The 15,651-nt window shown below is 46.9% G+C and overlaps 1 protein-coding gene across 3 annotated transcripts in view; it reads left to right on the top strand.

Annotated features, from left to right (window-relative positions):
* Positions 1-15,651, top strand: part of stim1a (stromal interaction molecule 1a) — a 43,017-nt gene that overhangs the window by 8,535 nt on the left and 18,831 nt on the right. For all 3 annotated transcript variants that reach the window (XM_029715781.1, XM_029715780.1, XM_029715779.1), the window contains exons 4-7: positions 2,103-2,217; positions 6,395-6,503; positions 6,613-6,728; positions 15,462-15,639. In XM_029715781.1, coding sequence (XP_029571641.1) covers positions 2,103-2,217; positions 6,395-6,503; positions 6,613-6,728; positions 15,462-15,639 — 518 coding nt within the window. The remainder of the gene's footprint in view (positions 1-2,102; positions 2,218-6,394; positions 6,504-6,612; positions 6,729-15,461; positions 15,640-15,651) is intronic.

Here is a 15,651-nt window from a genome sequence, read left to right as displayed (position 1 = left end):
CCTACTCAATGTGTTGTCAGACTGACGGGGTGAGTAATACTACCAGGTTCCCTACTCAATGTGTTGTCAGACTGACAGGGTGAGTAATACTACCAGGTTCCCTACTCAATGTGTTGTCAGACTGACTGGGTGAGTAATACTACCAGGTTCCCTACTCAATGTGTTGTCAGACTGACTGGGTGAGTAATACTACCAGGTTCCCTACTCAATGTGTTGCCAGGCTGACGGGGTGAGTAATACTACCAGGTTCCCTACTCAATGTGTTGTCAGACTGACTGGGTGAGTAATACTACCAGGTTCCCTACTCAATGTGTTGTCAGACTGACAGGGTGAGTAATACTACCAGGTTCCCTACTCAATGTGTTGTCAGACTGACTGGGTGAGTAACTCTAATCCCCTGTCATCCACCAGCAGGGACTCCTTCCCAAGATGGGCAGAGATAATGAGATTAGTTAATGGCTGCCTGGTAATGGCCTTTATTTTGCTATTGAAGTAAGTGGTGGATTTGTGCTCTTCCTGGCCAGGCATTGGGTGGTCTAAGGCACTGCATCTCAGTGCTAGAGGCGTCACTACAGACACCCTGGTTCGAATCCAGGCTGTGTCACAACCGTCCGTGATTGGGAGTCCCATAGGGTGGCGCACAATAGGCCCAGCGCTGTCCAGGTTTGGCCGGAGTAGGCCGTCATTGTAAATAAGAATATGTTGTTAACTGACTTGCCTAGTTAAATAAAGGTTGAACAAAAAAACATTGAAAGAAATGTCTGCAGTCAGAGGTCAGAGCTGCTAAAATGACTCCCATGTGGCCTGCCCTCCTCTACTGTCCCCGTAGCAGGCTTCTCTCTTGCACTGTAACCAGTAGTAGGGCAGGCTTGGAGAGGAGAGGCCTGTACGGCAGCCGGAGGTCTCTTCTTCTGCAGGGGCTGAGCAGTTTTAGAGAAGGAGACACTGGTTCTGGTTGATGATCCCTGAAGCAGACAGCCTGTGAATTAAGCACATATCTCTGGTACCAGTCCTGGCTCAGAGCCAATACTGAGGAAGGCTGAACAAAACAAGTGGAGCGTTCGGACCAAAGCAGCTCTGTTGCCTGGGCACTTCTTAAAGAAATAATAGGTTTTTATGATCATGTTTTGGATTTTTATTCGGATCTCTAACTGTTGCGAAAGCATCAGCTGCTCTTCCTGGGGTCCACACAAAACATGAAACATGACATAATACAGAACATTACTAGACAAGATCAGCTCAAGGACAGAATTACATTTAAAACAAACTAAAATAATTGTAACATCATGACACGACTTAACATGTTGAACACACCATACTAGGATTTTTAAAACATTAGCTATTTGGCTACATTGTCAAAGAAACGGTATGATAACAGCATGGGGGCTGGCTAGAGATGGATGAAATATAATGTCAGTTAAGCCCTGTCGCTGCACTGCTATGCTGTTGCTCAAGAGAACCGGAGACACTCAATGTGTCCGGCATTACTTACTGTACGCTCATTAGATTGGAATATTGGTTGAGTGTTTTAGAGTAGAAAGAGGAACACCTGATTTCCTGTTTTGTGTTCCTCATCATCAAATGATGTGTCCACATCTGTTAGCAATCGAGTTATAGGTTTGTAATTTACATCACAGGTTTTCAGGCCAGTAAAGCGTCAGTGGAAAATGACACGTGCATGCTCAAACCTATAGATCGTTATTGACATTCGCCTATTAAGACAATGTCTCGATCTTAATTGACATTCAGTCATAAAAGGCCATGTGTTTTCTAGCCCCTTCTCACAGTGTGAGTAAAGCATGGGGTTCCTGGCTGTTCCACACAGCCTCCTCTACTGCTTGTCATGAACACTGTGATAATGTTACAAGGCCGGATGCACACTGCAGGCAAAGGGACGCACAAGGCTTGCTTCTCTGTTGGTTATTCTCTGAGCAAGCTAACACTTTGCAGTCTCCAAAGTCTACCTCAGCCTGGATGAAACTGTTTGATTCTTCTGCTCTGACATCATCCTATAAGTGACAGGCCACATAATCCTTCTGGCTGATTTGATTGACACCTCTCTTCCCTTCTCTCCCCCCCCATGTGACCTCGGTGACCTCCAGTTCCTAAGGGAGGACCTGAACTACCACGATCCCAAAGCCAAGCACAACAGTTTCCACGGAGACGACCAGTTCATCAGTGTGGAAGACCTGTGGAATACTTGGAAGGGTTCTGAAGGTGCTGGAACTAACACCGTAGTGTTGCTGCAGCCCCCCACTTTGTCTCTGCTCTTTTCAGGCTAGCAGCACAAACAAGCCTCCCCTCCAGGCACGCTGCCCCACTCAGTGCATCCGTTTGCATATAAGAGAGTCTCAGACGATGAATCTCATTCGGTACACTGTGTTCTCTTCTCAGAGCTCTGCCGGTCCAGCCCACCTTGTTTGATGTCTCACTGCTGACTGACACCGTGTTAGCTAGACTCCCTGTGCTCTGTCTGTTTTAGAGTACTGCATTGTATTTACGTTTTTATCTTCAGTAATTAGATTGAATGCTTGATGTTTTCTGTGGTGACTGTAGGTAAGGGAGAGTTCTTGCTGCCCAACCAACCCAGCTACAGCAGTCAAACTTATTAGCTGGTATGTCAGCCTTGTCAAGTAAAGTGCAGACCACTTAGCAGCTCAAGCATCCTGGCAGAGGGTGATCAGTGGCCCTGTCATCATAACATATACACACACAGATAGCAACCATCCACACTGACGTACCACCTACGCCTCCTTGTCCTGCTGGCAGTACTCTGTCACGTTTATTATGTACCGTTCATGGCTTTTCACATCTACCTCTCCTCTTTTCTCTTCTCTTTGTCCCTCACCTCCTTCCTCCCGCTCTCTTCATCTCCTCTCTCATTCAACCTTTCCCTCTTTCCCCTGTTTCTCCAAATCTCTTTCAACCCCCCAACCCCCTTTCTGGTTGTGTCTCAGTCTCGCTGCATTGCAGCTTCCTGTCAGGGGGCTCAGAGTGGAGGTTGGGAGCCAGGAAACTGTCTGTGCTCAGGCCAGCAGCATGCAGCAGCACATTAACCCACCCAGCTAGCTAGCAAGGCAGCACATTAACCCACCCAGCTAGCAAAGCAGCAGCACATTAACCCAGCCAGCTAGCTAGCTAAGCAGCAGCACATTAACCCACCCAGCTAGCAAAGCAGCAGCACATTAACCTAGCTAGGTAGGCAGCAGCACATTAACCCACCCAGCAAACTAGGCAGCAACACATTAACCCACCCAAATACCTAGGCAGCAGCACATTAACCCACCCAGCTAGCTAGGCAGCAGCACATTAACCCACCCTGCTAGCTAGCTAGGCAGCAGCACCTTAACCCAGCCGGCTAGCAAAGCAGCAGCACATTAACCCAGCCAGCTAGCTAGCTAAGCAGCAGCACATTAACCCACCCAGCTAGCAAAGCAGCAGCACATTAACCTAGCTAGGTAGGCAGCAGCACATTAACCCACCCAGCAAACTAGGCAGCAACACATTAACCCACCCAAATAGCTAGGCAGCAACACATTAACCCACCCAAATAGCTAGGCAGCAGCACATTAACCCACCCAGCTAGCTAGGCAGCAGCACATTAACCCACACAGCTAGCTAGGCAGAAGCACATTAACCCATCTTAGCTAGCTAGGCAGGAGCACATGAACCCACCCAGCAAGCTAGGCAGCAGCACATTAACTCACCCACCCAGCCGGCTCGGCAGCAGCACATTAACCCACCCAGCCGGCTAGGCAGCAGCACATTAACCCAGCTAGCTGGGTAGACTGCAGCACATTAACCCACCCAGCTAGCTAGGCAGCAGCACATTAACCCACCCAGCTAGCTAGCTAGGCAGCAGCACATTAACCCACCCAAATAGCTAGGCACTAGCACATTAACCCACCCAGCTAGCTAGGCAGCAGCACATTAACCCAGCTATCTAGGCAGCAGCACATTAACCCAGCTAGCTAGGTAGGCAGCAGCGCATTAACCCAGCTAGCAAAGCAGCAGCACATTAACCCAGCTAGCTAGGCAGCAGCACATTAACCCACCCAAATAGCTAGGCAGCAGCACATTAACCCACACAGCTAGCTAGGCAGCAGCCCATTAACCCACCCAGCTAGCAAAGCAGCAGCACATTAACCCAGCTAGCTAGCTAGGCAGCAGCACATTAACCCACCCAGCTAGCTAGGCAGTAGCACATTAACCCACCCAGCTAGCTAGGCAGCAGCACATTAACCCACACAGCTAGCTAGGCAGAAGCACATTAACCCATCTTAGCTAGCTAGGCAGGAGCACATGAACCCACCCAGCAAGCTAGGCAGCAGCACATTAACTCACCCACCCAGCCGGCTCGGCAGCAGCACATTAACCCACCCAGCCGGCTAGGCAGCAGCACATTAACCCAGCTAGCTGGGTAGACTGCAGCACATTAACCCACCCAGCTAGCTAGGCAGCAGCACATTAACCCACCCAGCTAGCTAGCTAGGCAGCAGCACATTAACCCACCCAAATAGCTAGGCAGTAGCACATTAACCCACCCAGCTAGCTAGGCAGCAGCACATTAACCCAGCTATCTAGGCAGCAGCACATTAACCCAGCTAGCTAGGTAGGCAGCAGCGCATTAACCCAGCTAGCAAAGCAGCAGCACATTAACCCAGCTAGCTAGGCAGCAGCACATTAACCCACCCAAATAGCTAGGCAGCAGCACATTAACCCACACAGCTAGCTAGGCAGCAGCCCATTAACCCACCCAGCTAGCAAAGCAGCAGCACATTAACCCAGCTAGCTAGCTAGGCAGCAGCACATTAACCCACCCAGCTAGCTAGGCAGTAGCACATTAACCCACCCAGCTAGCTAGGCAGCAGCACATTAACCCACCCTGCTAGCTAGGCAGCAGCACATTAACCCACCCAGCTAGCTAGGCAGCAGCACATTAACCCACCCAGCTAGCTAGCTAGGCAGCAGCACATTAACCCACCCAAATAGCTAGGCAGTAGCACATTAACCCACCCAGCTAGCTAGGCAGCAGCACATTAACCCAGCTATCTAGGCAGCAGCACATTAACCCAGCTAGCTAGGTAGGCAGCAGCGCATTAACCCAGCTAGCAAAGCAGCAGCACATTAACCCAGCTAGCTAGGCAGCAGCACATTAACCCACCCAAATAGCTAGGCAGCAGCACATTAACCCACACAGCTAGCTAGGCAGCAGCCCATTAACCCACCCAGCTAGCAAAGCAGCAGCACATTAACCCAGCTAGCTAGCTAGGCAGCAGCACATTAACCCACCCAGCTAGCTAGGCAGTAGCACATTAACCCACCCAGCTAGCTAGGCAGCAGCACATTAACCCACCCTGCTAGCTAGGCAGCAGCACATTAACCCACCCTGCTAGCTAGGCAGCAGCACATTAACCCACCCTGCTAGCTAGGCAGCAACACATTAACCCACCCAAATAGCTAGGCAGCAGCACATTAACCCACCCAGCTAGCTAGGCAGTAGCACATTAACCCATCCAGCTAGCTAGGCAGTAGCACATTAACCCACCCAGCTAGCTAGGCAGCAGCACATTAACCCACCCGGCTAGCTAGGCAGCAGCACATTAACCCAACTAGCTAGGCAACAGCACATTAACCCAGCCAGCTAGCTAGGAAGCAGGACATGAACCCACCCAGCGAGCTAGCTAGGCAGCAGCGCATTAACCCACCCTGCTTGCTAGCTAGGCAGCAGCACATTAATCCACCCACGCAACTAGCTAGGCAGGAGCACATTAACCCACCCTAGCTAGCTAGGCGGCAGCACATTAACCCACCCACACAGCTAGCTAGGCAACAGCACATTAACCCACCCAGCCAGCTAGGCAGCAGCACATTAACCCACCCAGCCAGCTAGGCAGCAGCACATTAACCCACCCAGCTGGCTAGGTAGCAGCACATGAACCCACCCAGCCGGCTCGGCAGCAGCACATGAACCCACCCAGCCGGCTAGACTGCAGCACATTAACCCACCCAGCCGGCTAGGCAGCAGCACATTAACCCACCCAGCCGGCCAGACTGCAGCACATTAACCCACCCAGCCGACTAGGCAGCCTGTGCCCACACCACACTGCTGCTGACTTCCTGCCAGTCCTGTTTCCCTTACCCTGTCTTTTATTAAGAGATGGCTAACGTGTGTAGCTACATTTAACAGCGTGTTATGATAGAGGATCCCTATAAGGGATTTTGGATACACTCGTCTCACGGCGACACTTAAGATATAAAGCAGAATCACAGATGTTCTCTGTGTGTGGGTCGGCGTTGGCTCAAAGTTGGCGTACAACCAGTGATGGAGATTACTAAGGCTCATCTGAAACGGTCAGAGAGAGAGAGGTAATATCATGTTTGTGTATTGCAGTGTGCAACTGGACAGTGGACGATGTGGAGAATTGGCTCATCTACGTGGAGCTGCCGCAGTATGTGGACGCCTTCCGCAAGATGCACTTCAACGGCACTGTCATGCCCAGGTAAATTAACTCATAGCTTCCTTCATACTAACCCTCCTATTCTCGCTCTCTTCCTCAATGTTCCTGTGACTGCACTGGAAAATCTCAATCTGTCTGTGTGTTCCCTCAGGCTGGCTGTGAAGAACGCCACTCTGACAGTGTCCATTCTGAAGATGCTGGATCGCAGCCATGTTCAGAAGCTGCAGCTCAAGGCCTTGGACACTGTGCTGTTCGGAGCCCCACTCAGTAAGTGGATTATTATGTTTTACAATTACATGACGTATTAGTTTGTTTATCTTTCACCCAGACCGATAAAGGAGAATTTCTGTTGCATTCTGATGCGACTGTTTGTGAATGTAATTATGAGGAAGAACAGTGTCTGCTCTGTTTGTCTCTCCAATGGGAGACAGTTGGTTAAAAAACCACAACTCCAAACTGTGTTTATTAGTCTCAAGCAGCAGCTTGGCAGAGCTGGAAAATACTAGTTCTTATCAAGTTTCAAGTTTTAATGTCACATGCACCACAAATACAGTGAATGCCTTTCTTGCAAGCTCTAAACCCAACAATGCGGTAATCAATAACAATGTAATACTGAAAAATACAAGGTAGGGAAAAAAAAAAAAAGAAGCTTGTCCCACTATAGTTTAGCAGTAATCGTCTAGGACTACCTGCAGGCAGCCTTGTTGCTGCAGCATAGAATACAGTGAATCAGTATGACCCATTTCAATTCTGCTACAATGTCCTTTGATAAATAACAAACTGTGAGTATCACCGGGGTTACTGTAAGACCAGAAACCACCAAGCTTTCCCGTAAAGGAAGTGAAGCCCTCTTTAGGAAGGCTATAATTTGTGGTGCTCTGTGTGCCATACCAAAAGCCAGCCTGTTCCAGCCTCAGCAGAGAGAGAGAGAGCAGTACTATTAAAGAGGAGGTGAGTTGATGCTCAGGCTGAGCTACTCTGTATTCTAGGCACACCTCTCTGGCGCACTGAGACAAACACCACACCTCTTGGGCCCTATAAAATCACACCTCTCTGGCGCACTGAGACAAGCACACCACACCTCTAGGGCCCTATAAAATCACACCTCTCTGGCACACTGAGACAAACACACCACACCTCTAGGGCCCTATATAATCACACCTCTCTGGCACACTGAGACAAACACACCACACCTCTAGGGCCCTATATAATCACACCTCTCTGGCACACTGTAAGACAATAAGTCTATGCTAGGTAAAGCTCCGCCTTATCTCAGTTCACTGGTCACGATAACAACACCCACCCGTAGCACACGTTCCAGCAGGTATATCTCACTGATCATCCCCAAAGCCAACACCTCATTTGGCTGCCTTTCCTTCCAGTTCTCTGCTGCCAGTGACTGGAACGAATTGCAAAAATCGCTGAAGTGGGAGACTTATTTCCCTCACCAACTTTAAACATCAGCTACCTGAGCTGAGCTACTAACCGATCGCTGCAGCTGTACATAGTCCATCTGTAAATTGCCCACCCAATCTACCTACCTCATCCCCATTTAGTTTTTATTTTATTTACTTTTCTGCTCTTTTGCACACCAGTATTTCTACTTGCACATCATCATATGCTCATTTATCACTCCAGTGTTAATCTGCTAAATTGTAATTATTCGCTCCTATGGCCTATTTATTGCCTTACCTCCTCATGCCTTTTGCGCACACTGTATATAGACTTTCTTTTTTTCTACTGTGTCATTGACTTGTTTATTGTGTTATTGGCTTGTTTATTGTTTACTCCATGTGTAACTCTGTGTTGTTGTCTGTGTCACACTGCTTTGCTTTATCTTGGCCAGGTCACAGTTGTAAATGAGAACTTGTTCTCAACTAGCCTACCTGGTTAAGTAAAGGTGAAATAAAATAAATAAACACTAAGACAAACACACCAAAACTCTGTCAAATCTGTGTTGCGGATGGAATCATGGAATACAGAGATTAAAATGGAATTCAACAATTTATTAAATATGCTGAACGTAGTAGGAAATCAACTAATTGTATTGAACTTATTAGAAAATTCCTACATTTTCCCAAGTTACTCATCAGATATATTATCAAAATGAATCAGTGATTTGTATTTTCCTGCAACGTTTTGAAACGGCACAGGTATGCCCGTCTGTCCGTGCCGTGCGTGTGTATCTCTACACTGTGTAGGCGTTAGCGATGATGCTAATGATAACCTTCTAGCAGAGATGGAAAGGCTTTCCCAGAATCCTTCTCAATTAAATGTTAACCTCAAAGTAGCCAATGCCTACCTGGCAGAATGATAACATGATTATTTTCATCAATCCAGTGGCCATTTTGTTTTGCAAATTCTGCAATCACATGAGCGCTATAGGAACATGGCTAACCAAACAACGGTCTCTTGCTGGTGCACACTTGCGTTAACAAGGTGCATGTCCCAACCTGGCACTGAGTCCTACCAGTTATGGATTTAAAGGACCCAACCTGGCACTAAGTCCTACCAGTTATGGATTTAAAGGACCCAACCTGGCACTAAGTCCTACCAGTTATGGATTTAAAGGACCCAACCTGGCACTAAGTCCTGCCAATTATGGAGTTAAAGGACCTGATAGGAAACAGAACATGTCAGTTGTATTTATGTGGAGCATAATCAGTCATTCCCACAGCAACCCTGGGCCTGGTTAAACAGGAAGAACACAGGACTAGGTTCCTGACAGCTGTCTCACAGTTACATATTTCAGCCTGTTGCAGCATGAATCTTTTGTACCGAGAGGCTCCTGCTGTCTCAGTGGTTGGTCATGTAGCTACACCTGTTTTCCCCATTGTTTTCCTACTGTAAATGTATGGCATTCTGTTGGTCATACCCTGTCAGTGGGGCTGGGGCTTGAAATAAACTGCTGATGTAGTCACCATCAGACAAGGGGTTCCTGGGAACCAGGGAGGGAGAACCTGATGGCTCACATTCTGGGGCTGCACCACAGACAGATTGTGTACAGTGTGGTGGTGGCTCTAAAATCTTATAATATTCAAATTTAGTTTGTGGTTTTCACTCTCAAAATCACACTTTTCTAAATAGAACATCAAATTGTGTTCTTTAAGTGCACAACAATGTTTAAACCACATCAGGAGACCACTTTTCAGGTCTGTGAAAAATCTAAGACATTTTAATTTTTGGCCGTAGAACAAGAATCTGTGATCAGGTTATGTAAGGAAACCAGAATATTAATGTCGCCTTGGGCTTCCTCTGGCCTTGAAGTTCTGTCTGCTCTGCTCTCCATACTAGAGAACGGGGGGAGAAATAAAGGAGAATTTGGGTTGTTTTATAAGAAGGTTGCAGCAGCATCAGGATAAGGGAGAGTTAGGGGTCTGTGTCTGGAATGTGTCATTGTGTTTGTTTAGGGAAGAGTCTCAGCTGGAGGAAGAGAGGGGTCGTCTGGACATGACAGCCCCGGGCAGAAAGCCACAGGTCCTGCCGATAGTGGCACAGACTGTCTGTGCACAGCAGCAGCATTTTAAGACACCTTTCACAATGGGCCCCGTCAGAAATGGACACGACTCCTTGTCTTGTCTTAATGGCTGACACATTTACCAAAGGGGACCCATTCCACAGCCCTGTTTACGACTTATTACATGCAACTGGAGTGTTCAACTGAAGAATAAAAGAAAAAGACAGGTTGGAGCCAAGTCATTCCCAGTGTAATGGTCAGTTAAACATGTCACTTTGGACTTTCTAGGCAACATTCCTGCTAATCAGCGACGTGTTTTCAGAGAAAGGATAAGCTAATGGAATGTGTTAGAGGAAAGTACCTACATGTACAGTGTCTTCAGAAAGTATTCAGTCCCCTTGACTTTTTCCACATATTGTTACAGTACAGCCTTATTCTAAAATGTATTAAATAAATACAATCCTCAGCAAGCTACATACAATACCCTATAATGACAAAGTTAAAACAGGTTTTTATACATTTCATGTTATCACTCTGCACGTCAGAGCAAAAACCAAGCCATGAGGTTGAAGGAATTGTCCGTAGAGCTCCGGGACAGGATTGTGTTGAAGCACAAATCTGGGGAAGGGTACCAAAACATTTCTGCAGCATTGAAGGTCCCTAAGAACACAGTGGCCTCCATCATTCTTAAATGGAAGAAGTTTGGAACCTCCAAGACTCTTCCTAGAGCTGGCTGCCTGGCCAAACTGAGCAATCAGGGGAGAAGGGTGTTGGTCAGGGAGTTGACCAAGAATCCGATGGTCACTCTGACAGAGCTCCGGAGTTCCTCTACGGAGATGGCAGAACCTTCCAGAAGGACAACCATCTCTGCAGCACTCCACCAATCAGGCCTTTGTGGTAGAGTGACCAGATGGAAGCCACTCCTCAGTAAAAGGCTCATGACAGCCCGCTTGGAGTTTGTCGTAAAGCACCTAAAGTCTCTAAGACCATGAGAAACAAGATTCTCTCGTCTGATGAAACCAGAATTGAACTCTTTGACCTTATTTCCAAGCGTCACGTCTGGAGGAAACCTGGCACCACCCCTACGGTGAATCATGGTGATGGTAGCATCGTGGCAGGGACTGGGAGACTAGTCAGGATTGAGGGAAAGATGAACGGAGCAAAGTATAAAGGGATCCTTGATGAACCTGCTCCAGAGCGCTCAGGACCTCAGACAGGGGCAAAGGTTCATCTTCCAACAGGACAACGACCCTAAGCACACAGCCAAGACAACACAGGAGTGGCTTCGAGACAAGACTCTGAATGTCCTTGAGTGGCCCAGCCAGAGCCCGGACTTGAACCCGATCAAACATCTCTGGAGAGACCTAAAAATAGCTGTGCAGCAAAGCTCCCCATCCAACCTGACAGAGCTTGAGAGGATCTGCAAAGAAGAAACACAAAATACAGGTGTGCCAAGCTTGTAGTGTCATACCTAAGAAGACTCAAGGCTAATTGCTGCCAAAGGTGCTTCAACAAAGTACTGAATAAAGAGTCTGAATACTTATGTAATTGTCATATTTCATAAATATGTTTTTGCTTTGTCATTATGGGGTATTGTGTGTAGATTGTTGAAGGAAAAAATGTAATGTTTTAGAATAAGGCATAACAAAATGTGGAAAAGTCAATGGGTCTGAATACTTTCCCAAGGCACCAAAATAAAGGAAACACCAACATAGTGTCTTAATAGGGCGTTGGGCCACCACGAGCCACCAGAACAGCTTCAATGCGCCTTGGCATAGATTCTACAAGTGTCTGGAACTCTATTGGAGGGATGCGACAACATTCTATCATTTGGTGTTGGTGGAAAACGCCATCTCAGGTGCCGCTTCCAGAATCTCCCACTTTAATAATGTTTACATATCTTACATTACTCATTTTTATTTATTTTATTTAACCTTTAACTAGGCAAGTCAGTTAAGAACAAATTCTTAAGGGGTGAATGAGGAACAGATTTTGTTCAGGGGCAGAACGACAGATTTTTACCTTGTCAGCTCGGGGATGTGATCCACCAACCTTTCGGTTACCGGCCCAACGCTCTAACCACTAGGCTACCTGCCGCCCCATATCACATGTATATACCGTATTTTATACCATCTATTGCACCTTGCCTATGCCACTCGGCCATCACTCATCCATGTACTTATTTGTACATATTCTCATTCACCCCTTTAGATTTGTGTGTATTAGGTAGTTGTTGGGGAATTGTTAGATTACTTGTTAGATATTACTGCACTGTCTGAACTAGAAGCACAAGCATTTCACTACACTCACATTAACATCTGCTAACCATGTATGTGACCAATAAAATTTGATTAAGTGTTTAATTGGGTTAAGATCTGCTGACTGAGACACATGCACACACACCTGTTAAACCCCCTATGCTCCTTTGAGACTTGTCTTTCAAAGTCACTGAGATCTATTCTAGTCATGGTAGCCAAAATAATTGGCATCTGGGCATTTTTACACATGACCCTAAGCATGATGGGATGTTAATTAAGTCATGAACCACACCTGTGTGGAAGCACCTGCTTTCAATATACTTTGTGTCCCTCATTTACTCAAGTGTTTCCTTTATTCTGGCAGTTACCTGTTTTATGCTGGCAGTTACCTGTACATGTTTGTGTGTGTTTAAAATGGTTGTATTCAACCACCAGTAATTGGACTATAGCAACAGGAGATTCAAATGATTTAGTTGAGTATGACCTTAGGGATCATATATTCCTCTGCACTGTCTGGTCTTCCACAGATGAAGAGTTGGATTCTAATGCTGCAGACCCACTGCAAATTGAGCATGAAGACACTGAAATGAAATGTCATGACAACAACGCGAGAGGGAGTTCTTTTCCTGTGGGAGGGAACGGATGATTGGCCTGATGTATATAAAATCGAGCACACAGCCATGCAGTCTCCAAAGAAAATAATTTCTGGAGTGGTGTGAAGCTCGCCACCAATTGACTCTGGAGCAGTGGAAACGCGTTCTCTGGAATGATGAATCACGCTTCACCATCTGGCAGTCCGACAGACGAATCTGGGTTTGGCAGATGCCAGGAGAACGCTACCTGCCTGAATGCATAGTGCCAACAGTCAAGTTTGGTGGAGGAGGAATAATGGTCTGGTGCTGTTTTTCATGGTTCGAGCTTGGACCCTTACTTCCAGTGAAGGGAAATCTTAACTCTACAGCATACAATTACATTCTAGACAATTCTGTGCTCCCAACTTTGTGTCAACAGTTTGGGCAAGGCTTTTTCCTGTTTCAGCATGAAAATGCCCCTATGCACAAAATGAGGTCCATACAGAGATGGTTTGTTGAGATCGGTGTGGAAGAACTTGACTGGCATGCACAGAGCCCTGACCTCAACCCCACCTTTGGGATGAATTGGAACCCCCGGCTGCGAGCCAGGCTTAATCGCCCAACATCAGTGCCGGACCTCACTAACGCTCTTGTGGCTGAATGGATGTTCCAACATCTAGTGGAAAGCCTTCACAGAAGAGTGGAAGCTGTTCTAGCAGCGAAGCGGTGACCAACTCCATATTAATGCCCATGATTTTGGATTGAGATGTTTTACGAGCAGGTGTCCACATACTTTTGTTCATGTAGTGTATATTAGATCATTAATAATATTATGAACCCTGCTGTCTCTCCTCTGTCAGACCACAGAGCCACAGACACACACAGCTCTGCTGTACTGTTACTGTAGGAAGCCCTAGTGCATTGTTCCCATATAGGCAGACCGCAGGCCAAATTTTTCCCACAAGTGATTTTTATTTTGCCCCCAATTTCTCTCAGCAAATCAAGAAACAAACAAACGTTAGTTGGACATAACTTTAAAATCAAAAGGAAATCAGTGCAAAGTGATTTTTAATTTACGAAATCTGTTCCCAAGTATTCCCACGCCTAAATAGAGGCTTATGTGATTGTATCCCAATGTAGTCAAGGTTAGAAATGATTCTGTTTTTGTCAAATACTATATCTGTTTGGGTTTCTGCTGTCAATTTGCAGTGTGCAAATTATTTATAACTATGATCCGGCCCCCCGACCATCCGCTCAAGGAAAAGTATGTCCACAGCTGACTGTAATTGGGGACGCCTGCCCTAGAACTTTATAGCCAAGCTACTTCCCCCTCGTATGTTTTTCCTCGTTGCTGTATCTTTGGCCCGACACCAGTCTAGTCATTCACCACTATCCGGCCAAGTTCCACTGTCAATGGCCAACTGTGTTTGTACTGAATTGTGTAGGCAAGGCTACAAGAGCCCACACAGAGCTCTTGACTCATGATGGAGGGCAAGCAAATATTGCTTGCCTAATGATGAGCACATTACCCTATGTTGGTGACATTAAAGGGAGCCTTGTGTCAGGGGATGTTGTTTTTCTGCGAGACGGAGGGAGGTCTTTGTTCCATGTCAGTAACAGCCAGCAGAGAGAGCTTAGTGTGTAAGGCTTGTTTGTAAGTTGACACGCCCTCTGAGCCTTTATAGAGAGGGATGCCAGGCCCAGGCTTTAGCTGACACTCCACTTCCTCTTTTGTTTCACTCCAGGAAATAAGCGCTGTGTTTGCTAATAGGTTATGCTATGTGTTTGCGTAGATCTTATCCCTTTCCAGGCCCTACGGCGGCTCACAGCTTTAAGAGAATGGGCTTTGTAATCCTTTGTCTCTCTGTGCTTTAAGGATGATGGATCGTGTCTAAGGCGTTGTGGCTAATTTTACATGAGGGTTAGTTGCTGCCTTCCTGGCTGGCGTGCTTTTCGGTGACTGAGGAATGGGACTGTTCTGGATCCCTTAGGATGGCAACATTATGACCGAGGACATTCACACCTCTCTACCCGGGCCGAGTCAATCCCTCAGAGGACAGGAAGGGTGAGATGGTGGCGGCCAGGGCCGGGGGATTGATTCGTTGCCTCATGTAAATGTAAACTCCCATGTCCTCGTGTTCTCAATGTGTTCCTCAGCGTCTTTTAGCAGACTGAAATAGCGTGTTAATCTGCCTTTTATCTTGGTCTTTTGGCCTGGTGCCTCCTCAACCCCCCCCCCCCCCCCCCCCCCCCCCCACACACACACGCGCACACACACACTACTATCACACATCTCTATTGGACTGACCTCGCCACAGTACAGTATCATGACTTGAATTCATTGTTTCACATTTTCACATGATTAGTTCACCACCAATGAGATGAAGGGACAATCCGAAAACGTTACCGCCATACAATGTGTGCTATTCTTTAAAGGATACATTTAGGCCTTTATCTACTTAACCAGAGTCAGATGAACTCATGTAGACCATTTTATGTGTCTGCATCCAGTATGAAGGAAGTTGGAGGTAGTTTCGCGAGCCAATGCTAACTAGGGTCAGTGCAATAACTGGAAGGCAATGGTATCCACTAGCATGCTAACAGTTACCGTAGACTTCCATTCATTGCGCTAATGCTAGGGGAAGTAAATAAAGGGCTTCTTTGCCAAAATACTGATGTATCCATTTAACCTAACACTTTTCTCTCTCCCCAGTGAACAGACATAACCACCTGAAGGACTTCATGCTGGTGGTGTCCATAGTGATCGGCATTGGAGGCTGCTGGTTCGCCTACATCCAGAACCGTTACTCCAAGGACCACATGAAGAAGATGATGACGGACCTGGATGGCCTACAGAGGGCTGAGCAGAGCCTGCATGATCTACAGAAGAAGTGAGTGTCTTT

This window comes from Salmo trutta, chromosome 26 (genome assembly GCF_901001165.1).
Source record: "Salmo trutta chromosome 26, fSalTru1.1, whole genome shotgun sequence".
In the NCBI taxonomy this organism is placed as follows: domain Eukaryota; kingdom Metazoa; phylum Chordata; class Actinopteri; order Salmoniformes; family Salmonidae; genus Salmo; species Salmo trutta.
The sequence above is the reverse complement of the archived record's forward strand: the minus strand, read 5'-3'. Positions and strand labels throughout refer to the sequence as shown.